This window comes from Staurois parvus, unplaced genomic scaffold, assembly GCF_062004578.1.
Source record: "Staurois parvus isolate SC_StPar_1 unplaced genomic scaffold, SC_StPar_1.0 ptg002892l, whole genome shotgun sequence".
NCBI lineage: Eukaryota > Metazoa > Chordata > Amphibia > Anura > Ranidae > Staurois > Staurois parvus.
The window spans coordinates 200,485-214,450 of record NW_028320688.1 but is presented as its reverse complement, the minus strand read 5'-3'; the positions used below and the strand labels follow the sequence as shown (position 1 = coordinate 214,450).

At 56.3% G+C, this 13,966-nt stretch overlaps 1 protein-coding gene across 1 annotated transcript in view; it reads right to left on the bottom strand.

Annotated features, from left to right (window-relative positions):
• Nucleotides 1-482: 482 nt before the first annotated feature.
• LOC149428960 (piezo-type mechanosensitive ion channel component 1-like) overlaps nt 483-13,966 on the bottom strand; it is a gene marked incomplete at its 3' end in the record, with an annotated part of 125,166 nt that continues 111,682 nt past the window's right edge. The window contains exon 11 of the mRNA XM_089666901.1: nt 483-580. Within this exon, the coding sequence (XP_089523027.1) occupies nt 483-580 (98 nt within the window). The remainder of the gene's footprint in view (nt 581-13,966) is intronic.

The following is a 13,966-nucleotide window of genomic DNA, read 5'->3' as shown; positions in this document are numbered from 1 at the left end:
CGCTTACCACCATGGCGGTCGCTTACCACCATGGCGGTCGCTTACCATCATGGCGGTCGCTTACCATCATGGCGATCACTTACCATCATGGCGGTCGCTTACCATCATGGCGATCGCTTACCATCATGGCGGTCACTTACCATCATGGCGATCCGTTACCACCATGGCGATCCCTTACCATCATGGTGATCACTTACCACCATGGCGATCACTTACCATCATGGTGATCACTTACCATCATGGCGGTCGCTTACCATCATGGCGATCCCTTACCATCATGGCGATCCCTTACCATCATGGCGATCCCTTACCATCATGGCGGTCACTTACCATCATGGCGGTCACTTACCATCATGGCGATCCCTTACCATCATGGCGGTCACTTACCATCATGGTGATCCCTTACCATCATGGCGATCCCTTACCACCATGGCGATCACTTACCACCATGGCGATCACTTACCACCATGGCGATCACTTACCATCATGGCGATCAGGGCACAGATGTAGCTCTGGTTGAGGATGACGTTGGCCAGCAGATGAAGCGGAGATTGATCTTTGGAGGTTTCAGGCTTTCCATCTGTACAAAGAAAACACCATCAATGGGATTCTCCGCCATGTTTCTGGTGACCCAACTGTTCCCATAGTTACCAGGAACACGCCTATCATTCATAGAGATGACCTCAGGCGTCCGCCATCTTTATCCAAACTTCCAGAACAGGCAAAGACATCACCCACCAGTACCCCCCTCAACACGGGACACTGCGGGGGTAATAACATCGTGAACATCCCCCACACGGGACACTGCGGGGGATAATAACATCGTGAACACCCCCCACACGGGACACTACGGGGGTAATAACATCGTGAACACCCCCCACACGGGACACTGCGGGGGTTATAACATCGTGAACACCCCCCACACGGGACACTGCGGGGGTAATAACATCATGAACACCCCCCACACGGGACACTGCGGGGGTAATAACATCGTGAACATCCCCCACACGGGTCACTGCGGGGGTAATAACATCGTGAACACCCCCCACACGGGACACTGCGGGGGTAATAACATCGTGAACACCCCCCACACGGGACACTGCGGGGGTAATAACATCGTGAACACCCCCCACACGGGACACTGCGGGGGTAATAACATCGTGAACACCCCCCACACGGGACACTGCGGGGGTAATAAAATCTTGAACACCCCCCCACACGGGACACTGCGGGGGTAATAACATCGTGAACATCCCCCACACGGGACACTACGGGGGTAATAAAATCTTGAACACCCCCCACACGGGACACTGCGGGGGTAATAACATCGTGAACACCCCCGACATGGGACACTGCGGGGGTAATAACATCGTGAACACCCCCCACACGGGACACTGCGGGGGTAATAACATCGTGAACACCCCCCACACGGGACACTGCGGGGGTAAGAACATCGTGAACACCCCCCACACGGGACACTGCGGGGGTAATAACATCGTGAACACCCCCCACACGGGACACTGCGGGGGATAATAACATCGTGAACACCCCCCACACGGGTCACTGCGGGGGTAATAACATCGTGAACATCCCCCACACGGGTCACTGCGGGGGTAATAACATCGTGAACACCCCCCACACGGGACACTGTGGGGGGTAATAACATCGTGAACACCCCCCACACGGGACACTGCGGGGGTAATAACATCGTGAACACCCCCGACATGGGACACTGCGGGGGGTAATAACATCGTGAACACCCCCCACACGGGACACTGCGGGGGTAATAACATCGTGAACACCCCCCACACGGGACACTGCGGGGGTAATAACATCGTGAACACCCCCCACACGGGACACTGCGGGGGTAAGAACATCGTGAACACCCCCCAACACGGGACACTGCGGGGGATAATAACATCGTGAACACCCACCACACGGGTCACTGCGGGGGTAATAACATCGTGAACATCCCCCACACGGGACACTACGGGGGTAATAAAATCTTGAACACCCCCCACACGGGACACTGCGGGGGTAATAACATCGTGAACACCCCCGACATGGGACACTGCGGGGGTAATAACATCGTGAACACCCGCCACACGGGACACTGCGGGGGTAATAACATCGTGAACACCCCCCACACGGGACACTGCGGGGGTAATAACATCGTGAACACCCCCCACACGGGACACTGCGGGGGTAAGAACATCGTGAACACCCCCCAACACGGGACACTGCGGGGGATAATAACATCGTGAACACCCCCCACACGGGTCACTGCGGGGGTAATAACATCGTGAACATCCCCCACACGGGTCACTGCGGGGGTAATAACATCGTGAACACCCCCCACACGGGACACTGTGGGGGGTAATAACATCGTGAACACCCCCCACACGGGACACTGCGGGGGTAATAACATCGTGAACACCCCCGACATGGGACACTGTGGGGGGTAATAACATCGTGAACACCCCCCACACGGGACACTGCGGGGGTAATAACATCGTGAACATCCCCCACACGGGACACTGCGGGGGTAATAACATCATGAACACCCCCGACACGGGACACTGCGCGGGTAATAACATCATGAACACCCCCCACACGGGACACTGCGGGGGTAATAACATCATGAACACCCCCGACACGGGACACTGCGGGGGTAATAACATCATGAACACCCCCCACACGGGACACTGCGGGGGTAATAACATCGTGAACACCCCCCCACACGAGACACTGCGGGGGTAATAACATCGTGAACACCCCCCCACACGAGACACTGCGGGGGTAATAACATCGTGAACACCCCCCCACACGAGACACTGCGGGGGTAATAACATCGTGAACACCCCCCCACACGAGACACTGCGGGGGTAATAACATCGTGAACACCCCCCACACGGGACACTGCGGGGGTAATAACATCGTGAACACCCCCCACACGGGACACTGCGGGGGTAATAACATCGTGAACACCCCCCACACGGGACACTGCGGGGGTAATAACATCGTGAACACCCCCCACACGGGACACTGCGGGGGTAATAACATCTTGAACACCCCCCACACGGGACACTGCGGGGGTAATAACATCGTGAACACCCCCCACACAGGACACTGCGGGGGTAATAACATCATGAACACCCCCCACACGGGACACTGCGGGGGTAATAACATCGTGAACACCCCCGACATGGGACACTGCGGGGGTAATAACATCGTGAACACCCCCCACACGGGACACTGCGGGGGTAATAACATCTTGAACACCCCCCACACGGGACACTGCGGGGGTAATAACATCGTGAACACCCCCCACACGGGACACTGCGGGGGTAATAACATCGTGAACACCCCCCACACGGGACACTGCGGGGGTTATAACATCGTGAACACCCCCCACACGGGACACTGCGGGGGTAATAACATCATGAACACCCCCCACTATTCAGGAGAAAAGATTGATTGACTTCATCGCTGTAATTCAACAGATAACGGCATCTACTGTGCCAAGGAGGAGGAGTAACAGCCGGGATGGCATCATCTACTGTGCCAAGGAGGAGGAGTAACAGCCGGGATGACATCACCTACTATGCAAAAGAGGAGGAGTAACAGCCGGGATGACATCATACCCTCTCTGTGCAGTAAAGGGAAACTACAGTTCCCATCAACCACACGGAATGTGGGCGGGTACTAGGCCTGTACATGTTCAATGTGTCAGAGTCTCAGTCCACCCACCACTGCAAGTGGGGCTGGATGACATCAGTGCTTCCTGGAGAAGGAACTACAGAAGGGAAGTGCCAAGACCATTGGCTGAGGGAATAGGAGGCGGAGCAGGCGCCGGTCTTACAAACAGGACACCAAAGAGAAATAACAGTTCGTTCTCAAAATGAATCGGCTATTTCAGAGCAACTACTGAGTGAGCCAGGCGATGGAGGACATGTTCATTGATGGTGGGAGATCAGTGACAAGGACATGGAAAGTCGGTTGTACTCGGAGTTCTGCTTTAAGTTGTGTGATTCTGGTGACGTCAGACCTTATATAGACACAGGTGGGAGTGCCTAACCCTACAAACTGTCACTTTGTACAGAAGAGCCGAGGACCCGGCCATCCATCCATCCCCGAGGACCCGGCCATCCATCCATCCATCCCCGATACCCGGCCATCCATCCATCCATCCCCGAGGACCCGGCCGGCCATCCATCCATCCCCAAGGACCCGGCCATCCATCCCCGAGGACCCGGCCATCCATCCATCCCCGAGGACCCGGCCATCCATCCATCCCCGAGGACCCGGCCATCCATCCATCCCCGAGGACCCGGCCATCCATCCATCCCCGAGGACCCGGCCATCCATCCATCCCCGAGGACCCGGCCATCCATCCATCCCCGAGGACCCGGCCATCCATCCATCCCCGAGGACCCAGCAATCCATCCCCGAGGACACCGGCAAGAAACTGAGGCATGCTGGGTAGAGGAGAGCTTAATGGGGGCCGGTTTAAAACCTTCCTGATCACCAGTGTCCCCCCCTCCTGTAGGCAGCAGAATAACCCGTCCGTGTGAATATCTGCGTTCAACAAATGGAGAAAAACATTTTGTTTGTATTATTATCAGAATAAGAAATCCCCCCCCCCCCCCCCCCCGGGATGTACAATGGGGACCCGTCCGATGTACAATGGGGACCCGTCCGATGTACAATGGGGACCCGTCCGATGTACAATGGGGACCCGTCCGCTCGGCTTTGGTGTCCAATCATTTCGCAGCACAGACACGATACGAGGACAACAAAAATACATTTACCCGGATCTCCTTCCCGCCATTTATTACATTCTGAGGACGGCCATGACTGGCATGTGGAGACATTAGAACACTTGTAAAATGTGTGGAAATACACACGTGTTCTACATGAATTCTACACGTGCGTTACATGAATTCTACACGTTTCACATGAACTCTACACACATTTCACATGAATTCTACACGCATGTTACATGAATTCCACACACGTTCTACATGAACTCTACACGGGTTCTACATGAATTTACACCAGTTTTACATGAACTCTACATGAATTCCACACACATTTCACATGAACTCTACACACATTTCACATGAATTCCACACACGTGTTACAGGCATGTTTCCATGACTAGGAAGTGACAGAACAGGAAATAACTTCCTAAAAGTCTGGAGTAAAATGCAGAGAAAGTCGACGTCCATGAAATGAAGCGAATGGATGACATTGTATGGAATGTGAGTCAGCCTCACTGAGGGGCCGGAAGGCTGAGTTCTGGTAGACGAGCCATGAAAAGGGACTTTCCACAATTCGTTTTATTTCTGAATTTCTCGTTTTCATTCTCTAGGCCTGCGAGTGTTACTGATGTAATTGGGCATTTCCTGAGTCACCGCCACGTTACAAATGTCAATCTTCCCAACCTTCTATAGACGAATTGTCTGATGTGTGGGGCGTTGGCAGATCCGCAATCACCCAACACTCGATAAAAGTCAATTTAGAACTCAATGGAGCCGAAGGGAAAATGATCGCCTGAACAGCGTCTGCATCCTATCAGACGTAGTCATTGTGCTGCATCCACCTGAATAGAACTGCTGGTGGAGATCCCTTTATCATCGATCTTGGCATGAATGGGGGAATCGATCGTTTTCTCCGCCATCGAACACAATAGCCATGTTACTGATGGTAACCCCCATTATCTCAGGGACCTGGAATTCAGGGCGCAGGATTTGGAGGTGCTTGTAGAGGTATCCTGATGCAGATTTCAGATCCCACGGCAGACCCCACGATGGCCCACGAATAATTCACAGAGCAGCACACTATTTTGATGATGTTTATTCAGCCCGTGCCGGGGTCACCCTCCACCATAGACACCTACCCACCGGACACAACTGGGACCCACAAGACCAACCTGAAGACGGGACTTCCTATACCAAACTCCTCCTCTAGACAGCCGACACAATCTGTGGAAGAGTGTCAGAACCTGCGACCTCTGCAGTGCCTGGTGAGGTCTCTTCCTACTGAGCCACCCGATATGCTGATCAGCTCCCTGGACAATTCCTTGAACAATCCTGCCTTACATGTTGTTCCCCTTGAACTCTTCGCTCCTCCCAGGAATTCCTGATTAAGCCACGCCTTTGCACTTCCCGTGTGCCACATTCCGTATCTTCACTCCCACCTTTGGCTTCTTCCTCAACTATACTTCTGCCTGACCCCTACCTGCTATGTCTGCTGGTGGACCCCGGCCTGCTCACCTCTGGGTGGGGCGATCCTGAGGACCGGGGCCTGGTACTAACACGCAGCAAAACCCATCCCCACCATCAGGGGCTCTGGTGAATACCGGTTAGTGCTCAGACCCCGCACCTCGGGAGAGCTGACATCTCATGTACTTACCTAGCTGGTCGGTGGGAGCCTCTCTACTGCTACTGGACCCCGGCCTGCTCACCTCCTGGTGGGGCGATCCTGAGGACCGGGGCCTGGTACTAAACCCATCCCCACCATCAGGGGCTCTGGTGAATACCGGTTAGTGCTCAGACCCCGCACCTCGGGAGAGCTGACATCTCATGTACTTACCTAGCTGGTCGGTGGGAGCCTCTCTACTGCTACTGGACCCCGGCCTGCTCACCTCCGGGTTGGGTGATCCTGAGGACCGGGCCTGGTACTAAACCCATCCCCACCATCAGGGGCTCTGGTGAATACCGGTTAGTGCTCAGACCCCACACCTTGGGAGAGCTGACATCTCATGTACTTACCTAGCTGGTCGGTGGGAGCCTCTCTACTGCTACTGGACCCCGAGCCTGACCCCCGACCCCAACAAGGAGCTGCAGATGGGCCTAGCCCAACTCTCTGCTACTGTCCGCGGCACGCTGGCATTAGGACTACGCCTTACCTCACTGTACGCATGCTGAAGATGTCATAAGAATCATTTGGAAGTGAAAATGCAGCATATTTGCTAGACCAATGTAAGCGTGGATAAAAGACATGAAATTTACATATATTGTACATGCCCATCAGGCCCCGCCCCCGAAGAGCATACAATCTAAGGTCCCTAACTCACATTCATACATACACATACTGGGGCCACATCCCCTCCCAGCACCAGTCAGTGACCATAAAGACAATGGAGGCGAGATCTGCCTCTGCCGGAGATTTATCCCCGAATGTTCATCCAAGATGGAGAGGAATTGTGCCCAGGGGCGGACTGACCATTTGGAAACTCAGGCACTGCCCGAGGGCCCGGGGTCAGTAGGGGGCCCCATGAGTTGTCAGTCCGCCCCTGATTGTGCCGGCAGCGCTGGGAGCTGGTGCATGAAAAGTGTTCACAGCTCGGCTCTGGCAGGAACCTTTGCAGAACGCCGGAAAGTGGAAAATGCCAATAAAAACCCAAGAAAAGTAACTACAGGAAGAAATGAATTCAAAACAACACGTGTGATTGGCTGGGAAGGTGAGAGGAGGCGGGCCATATACATGATTAGGGGCTCTGAGTGTACAGCAATAGACACACACAGCGCCGTCAATGCAAACCTTCGTAATGGCAATCGTTAATGCCCCCCCTCCCCGGCAGAGTGTACTCTTCCCTTTGCACCCCCCCCCTCCCTGGCAAGAGTGTACTCTTCCCCTTTGCACCCCCCCCCCCCTCCCTGGCAAGAGTGTACTCTTCCCCTTTGCACCCCCCCCCCCTCCCTGGCAAGAGTGTACTCTTCCCCTTTGCACCCCCCCCCCCTCCCTGGCAAGAGTGTACTCTTCCCTTTGCCCCCCCCCCTCCCTGGCAGCGTGCACTCTTCTCCTTTGCCCCCCCCCCTCCCCGGCAGCGTGCACTCTTCTCCTTTGCCCCCCCCCATTCCCCGGCAGCGTGCACTCTTCCCCTTTGCCCCCCCCCCCCTCCCTGGCAGCGTGCACTCTTCTCCTTTGCCCCCCCCCCTCCCTGGCAGAGTGTACTCTTCCCCTTTGCACCCCCCCCTCTCCCTGGCAAGAGTGTACTCTTCCCTTTGCACCCCCCCCCCCCCCCTGGCAAGAGTGTACTCTTCCCTTTGCCCCCCCCCCTCCCTGGCAGCGTGCACTCTTCTCCTTTGCCCCCCCCCCATTCCCCGGCAGCGTGCACTCTTCTCCTTTGCCCCCCCCCCCTCCCTGGCAGCATGCACTCTTCTCCTTTGCCCCCCCCCTCCCCGGCAGCGTGTACTCTTCACCTTTGCCCCCCCCTCCCCGGCAGCGTGTATTCTTCTCCTTTGCCCCCCCCCCCCCCCGGCAGCTTGTACTCTTCCCCTTTGCCCCCCCCCCCCCCTGGCAGCATGTACTCTTCTCCTTTTCCCCCCTCCCGGAAGCATGTACTCTTCCCCTTTGCACCCCCCCCCCCTCCCTGGCAGAGTGTACTCTTCTCCTTTGCCCCCCCCCTCCCCAGCAGAGTGTACTCTTCTCCTTTGCCCCCCCCCCTCCCCGGCAGAGTGTACTCTTCTCCTTTGCCCCCCCCCCCCTCCCCGGCAGAGTGTACTCTTCTCCTTTGTCCCCCCCCCCCCCAGCATCGTGTACTCTTCCCCTTTGCCCCCCCTCCCCGGCAGTGTGTACTCTTCCCCTTTGCCCCCCCTCCCCCGGTAGCATGTACTCTTCTCCTTTGTCCCCCCCCCCCCTCCCCAGCATCGTGTACTCTTCCCCTTTGCCCCCCCTCCAATCTGTCCAGCCTGCAGGGGAGAAGAGGAATACCTGTACCTCTAGGTATGGGGGGGGGATGGGGCTCTTTGCGCCAGCATTCATCCCTGACCCAGCGCTGTCAATGGGGGAGGGGAAGGGTTCATGTGAGGCTGACAGGGGTATTCCTCAGTGCTAGAGCCTAAACAGAGCGGAGATGGAGCCATGAAGGTGCCTCTGCTGGGAAGAGAATCAAAGTGAACCTGTACAGTACCGTGTGCTCCTGGGTCCGGTATACAGAACATGTACCGTGTGCTCCTGGGTCCGGTATACAGACATGTACCGTGTGCTCCTGGGTCCGGTATACAGAACATGTACCGTGTGCTCCTGGGTCCGGTATACAGAACATGTACCGTGTGCTCCTGGGTCCGGTATACAGAACACAGTACCGTGTGCTCCTGGGTCCGGTATACAGAACATGTACCGTGTGCTCCTGGGTCCGGTATACAGAACACGGTACCGTGTGCTCCTGGGTCCGGTATACAGAACACGGTACCGTGTGCTCCTGGGTCAGGTATACAGAACACGGTACCGTGTGCTCCTGGGTCCGGTATACAGAACACGGTACCGTGTGCTCCTGGGTCCGGTATACAGAACACGTACCGTGTGCTCCTGGGTCCGGTATACAGAACACGGTACCGTGTGCTCCTGGGTCCGGTATACAGAACATGTACCGTGTGCTCCTGGGTCCGGTATACAGAACATGTACCGTGTGCTCCTGGGTCCGGTACACAGAACACGGTACCGTGTGCTCCTGGGTCCGGTATACAGAACACGGTACCGTGTGCTCCTGGGTCCGGTATACAGAACACGGTACCGTGTGCTCCTGGGTCCGGTATACAGAACATGTACCGTGTGCTCCTGGGTCCGGTATACAGAACATGTACCGTGTGTTCCTGGGTCCGGTATACAGAACACAGTACCGTGTGCTCCTGGGTCCGGTATACAGAACATGTACCGTATGCTCCTGGGTCCGGTATACAGAACATGTACCGTATGCTCCTGGGTCCGGTATACAGAACATGTACCGTGTGCTCCTGGGTCCGGTATACAGAACATGTACCGTGTGCTCCTGGGTCCGGTATACAGAACATGTACCGTGTGCTCCTGGGTCCGGTATACAGAACACAGTACCGTGTTCTCCTGGGTCCGGTATACAGAACATGTACCGTGTGCTCCTGGGTCCGGTATACAGAACACGGTACCGTGTGCTCCTGGGTCCGGTATACAGAACACGGTACCGTGTGCTCCTGGGTCCGGTATACAGAACACGGTACCGTGTGCTCCTGGGTCCGGTATACAGAACACGGTACCGTGTGCTCCTGGGTCCGGTATACAGAACACGGTACCGTGTGCTCCTGGGTCCGGTATACAGAACACGGTACCGTGTGCTCCTGGGTCCGGTATACAGAACACGGTACCGTGTGCTCCTGGGTCCGGTATACAGAACACGGTACCGTGTGCTCCTGGGTCCGGTATACAGAACACGGTACCGTGTGCTCCTGGGTCCGGTATACAGAACACGGTACCGTGTGCTCCTGGGTTCGGTATACAGAACACGGTACCGTGTGCTCCTGGGTCCGGTATACAGAACACGGTACCGTGTGTGCTCCTGGGTCCGGTATACAGAACACGGTACCGTGTGCTCCTGGGTCCGGTATACAGAACACGGTACCGTGTGCTCCTGGGTCCGGTATACAGAACATGTACCGTGTGCTCCTGGGTCCGGTATACAGAACATGTACCGTGTGCTCCTGGGTCCGGTATACAGAACACGGTACCGTGTGCTCCTGGGTCCGGTATACAGAACACGGTACCGTGTGCTCCTGGGTCCGGTATACAGAACACGGTACCGTGTGCTCCTGGGTCCGGTATACAGAACATGTACCGTGTGCTCCTGGGTCCGGTATACAGAACATGTACCGTATGCTCCTGGGTCCGGTATACAGAACATGTACCGTGTGTTCCTGGGTCCGGTATACAGAACACAGTACCGTGTGCTCCTGGGTCCGGTATACAGAACATGTACCGTATGCTCCTGGGTCCGGTATACAGAACATGTACCGTATGCTCCTGGGTCCGGTATACAGAACATGTACCGTATGCTCCTGGGTCCGGTATACAGAACATGTACCGTATGCTCCTGGGTCCGGTATACAGAACATGTACCGTATGCTCCTGGGTCCGGTATACAGAACATGTACCGTGTGCTCCTGGGTCCGGTATACAGAACACAGTACCGTGTTCTCCTGGGTCCGGTATACAGAACATGTACCGTGTGCTCCTGGGTCTGGTATACAGAACACGGTACCGTGTGCTCCTGGGTCCGGTATACAGAACACGGTACCGTGTGCTCCTGGGTCCGGTATACAGAACACGGTACCGTGTGCTCCTGGGTCCGGTATACAGAACACGGTACCGTGTGCTCCTGGGTCCGGTATACAGAACATGTACCGTGTGCTCCTGGGTCCGGTATACAGAACATGTACCGTGTGCTCCTGGGTCCGGTATACAGAACACGGTACCGTGTGCTCCTGGGTCCGGTATACAGAACACAGTACAGACTATGACAAGTTGTGCCACGCAATCACCTTCTAAAATACCCGATAATGGAGAAGAGGAAGGAAGTGAAATCTGTTTCTCTTTTCATCATTTCTCAGTAAGAAGACATTTGTCTTTCATGTTCGGCATCCCCTCCCCCCGAAGGAGATATCCTGCTCTCCCCCCTCCGGACCCCCCGAAGGAGATATCCTGCTCTCCCCCCTCCGGACCCCCCGATGGAGATATCCTGCTCTCCCCCCTCCGGACCCCCCGAAGGAGATATCCTGCTCTCCCCCTCCGGACCCCCCGAAGGAGATATCCTGCTCTCCCCCCTCCGGACCCCCCGAAGGAGATATCCTGCTCTCCCCCCTCCGGACCCCCCGAAGGAGATATCCTGCTCTCCCCCCTCCGGACCCCCGAAGGAGATATCCTGCTCTCCCCCCTCCGGACCCCCCGAAGGAGATATCCTGCTCTCCCCCTCCGGACCCCCCGAAGGAGATATGCTGCTCTCCCCCTCTGGACCCCCTAAAGGAGATATGCTGCTCTTCCCCCTCTGGACCCCCTAAAGGAGATACACTGCTCTCCCCCCCGAAGGAGATATACTGCTCTCCCCCCCCGAAGGAGATATACTGCTCTCCCCCCTCCAGACCCCCTGAAGGAGATCTGCTGCTCTCCCCCCTTTTCCATCCCCCTGAAGGAGATATGCTGCTCTCCCCCCCCGGACCCCCCTGAAGGAGATATACTGCTCTCCCCCCTCTGGATCCCCCTGAAGGAGATATGCTGCTCTCCCCCCTCCGGACCCCCCTGAAGGAGATATCCTGCTCTCCCCTCCACCCCCCTGAAGGAGATATGCTGCTCTCCCCTCTCTGGACCCCTCTGGAGATATGCTGCTCTCCACCCTCTGGATCCCCCTGAAGGAGATATGCTGCTCTCCCCCCTCCGGACCCCCCGAAGAAGATATCCTGCTCTTCCCCCTCTGGACCCCCCTAAAGGAGATATCCTGCTCTGCCCTCCACCCCCCTGAAGGAGATATGCTGCTCTCCCCTCTCCGGACCCCCCTGGAGATATCCTGCTCTCCCCCTCTGGACCCCCTGAAGGAGATATGCTGCTCTCCCCCCTCCGGACCCCCCTGAAGGAGATATGCTGCTCTCCCCCCTCCGGACCCCCCTGAAGGAGATATCCTGCTCTCCCCTCCACCCCCCTGAAGGAGATATGCTGCTCTCCCCTCTCTGGACCCCTCTGGAGATATGCTGCTCTCCCCTCTCCGGACCCCCCTGAAGGAGATATGCTGCTCTCCCCCCTCTGGACCCCCCTGAAGGAGATATGCTGCTCTCCCCCCTCCGGACGCCCCTGAAGGAGATATGCTGCTCTCCCCCCTCCGGACCCCCCTGAAGGAGATATCCTGCTCTCCCCTCCACCCCCCTGAAGGAGATATGCTGCTCTCCCCTCTTCGGACCCCCTGAAGGAGATATACTGCTCTCCCCCCTCCGGACCCCCCTGAAGGAGATATCCTGCTCTCCCCTCCACCCCCTGAAGGAGATATGCTGCTCTCCCCTCTCTGGACCCCTCTGGAGATATGCTGCTCTCCCCTCTCCGGACCCCCCTGAAGGAGATATGCTGCTCTCCCCCCTCCGGACCCCCCATTGGGGTGGAGGTAGAGATATGCGGAGAGCACAGGTGTACTCCGGAGTCTGGATGCCAAATGCAGAGAATTGGCTCAGTGTGGAGACGATAAAAGACGAGCAAACAGGTTTCCATTTGTGGTTAATATTCTCTTTGATCTCCAATTTCAGATCCTCCTCCTGGAACACAAGAGACCAGCAGAGCCGGGAACTCGGAGCTCCCATGTGGATGTCACATCGGGGGGCCCACTGGGACAGAACCTATGACCTAGTGGTGGGCAACCAATGGCTGATCAGCTGCAGCAGAACCTGAAGTCAGCCCAGGGGCCAAACATTCTGCCCATGAGCCGGAATCCAGCCCAATGTTTGGTGACAAATCCAACAAATCACATTCCAGACGTTTCCGCTTTGTTTTGGAGAGAGCCGGGATTGGGCAGAACCGGAGTCGTGTTTTATCGCCATCTGTGTCCCAATTGGGACGACTTCCCGTAAAGACAGAAAGTGACGGGAAACTCTTCCATAGAGACAGACAATCCCACATTCACAGCCGGGAGGGTTAGAACCTCAGCATGTTCTCTGTTATTTGTGTCTCTCCTGATGACAACTTCACCCCCATTACTTGTATGAACAGGAAGTGATGGAAGATTCTCCCAATGGGACTACAGATTGGCTCTACATCCCCCACGTACACTGGCTCTACATCCCCCACGTACACTGGCTCTACATCCCCCACGTACACTGGCTCTACATCCCCCACGTACACTGGCTCTACATCCCCCACGTACACTGGCTTTACATCCCCCACGTACACTGGCTCTACATCCCCCACGTACACTGGCTCTACATCCCCCACGTACACTGGCTCTACATCCCATACTTACACTGGCTCTATATCCCCCACGTACACTGGCTCTATATCCCCCACGTACACTGGCTCTATATCCCCCAGGTACACTGGCTCTATATCCCCCACGTACACTGGCTCTATATCCCCCACGTACACTGGCTCTATATCCCCCACGTACACTGGCTCTATATCCCCCACGTACACTGGCTCTATATCCCCCACGTACACTGGCTCTATATCCCCCACGTAC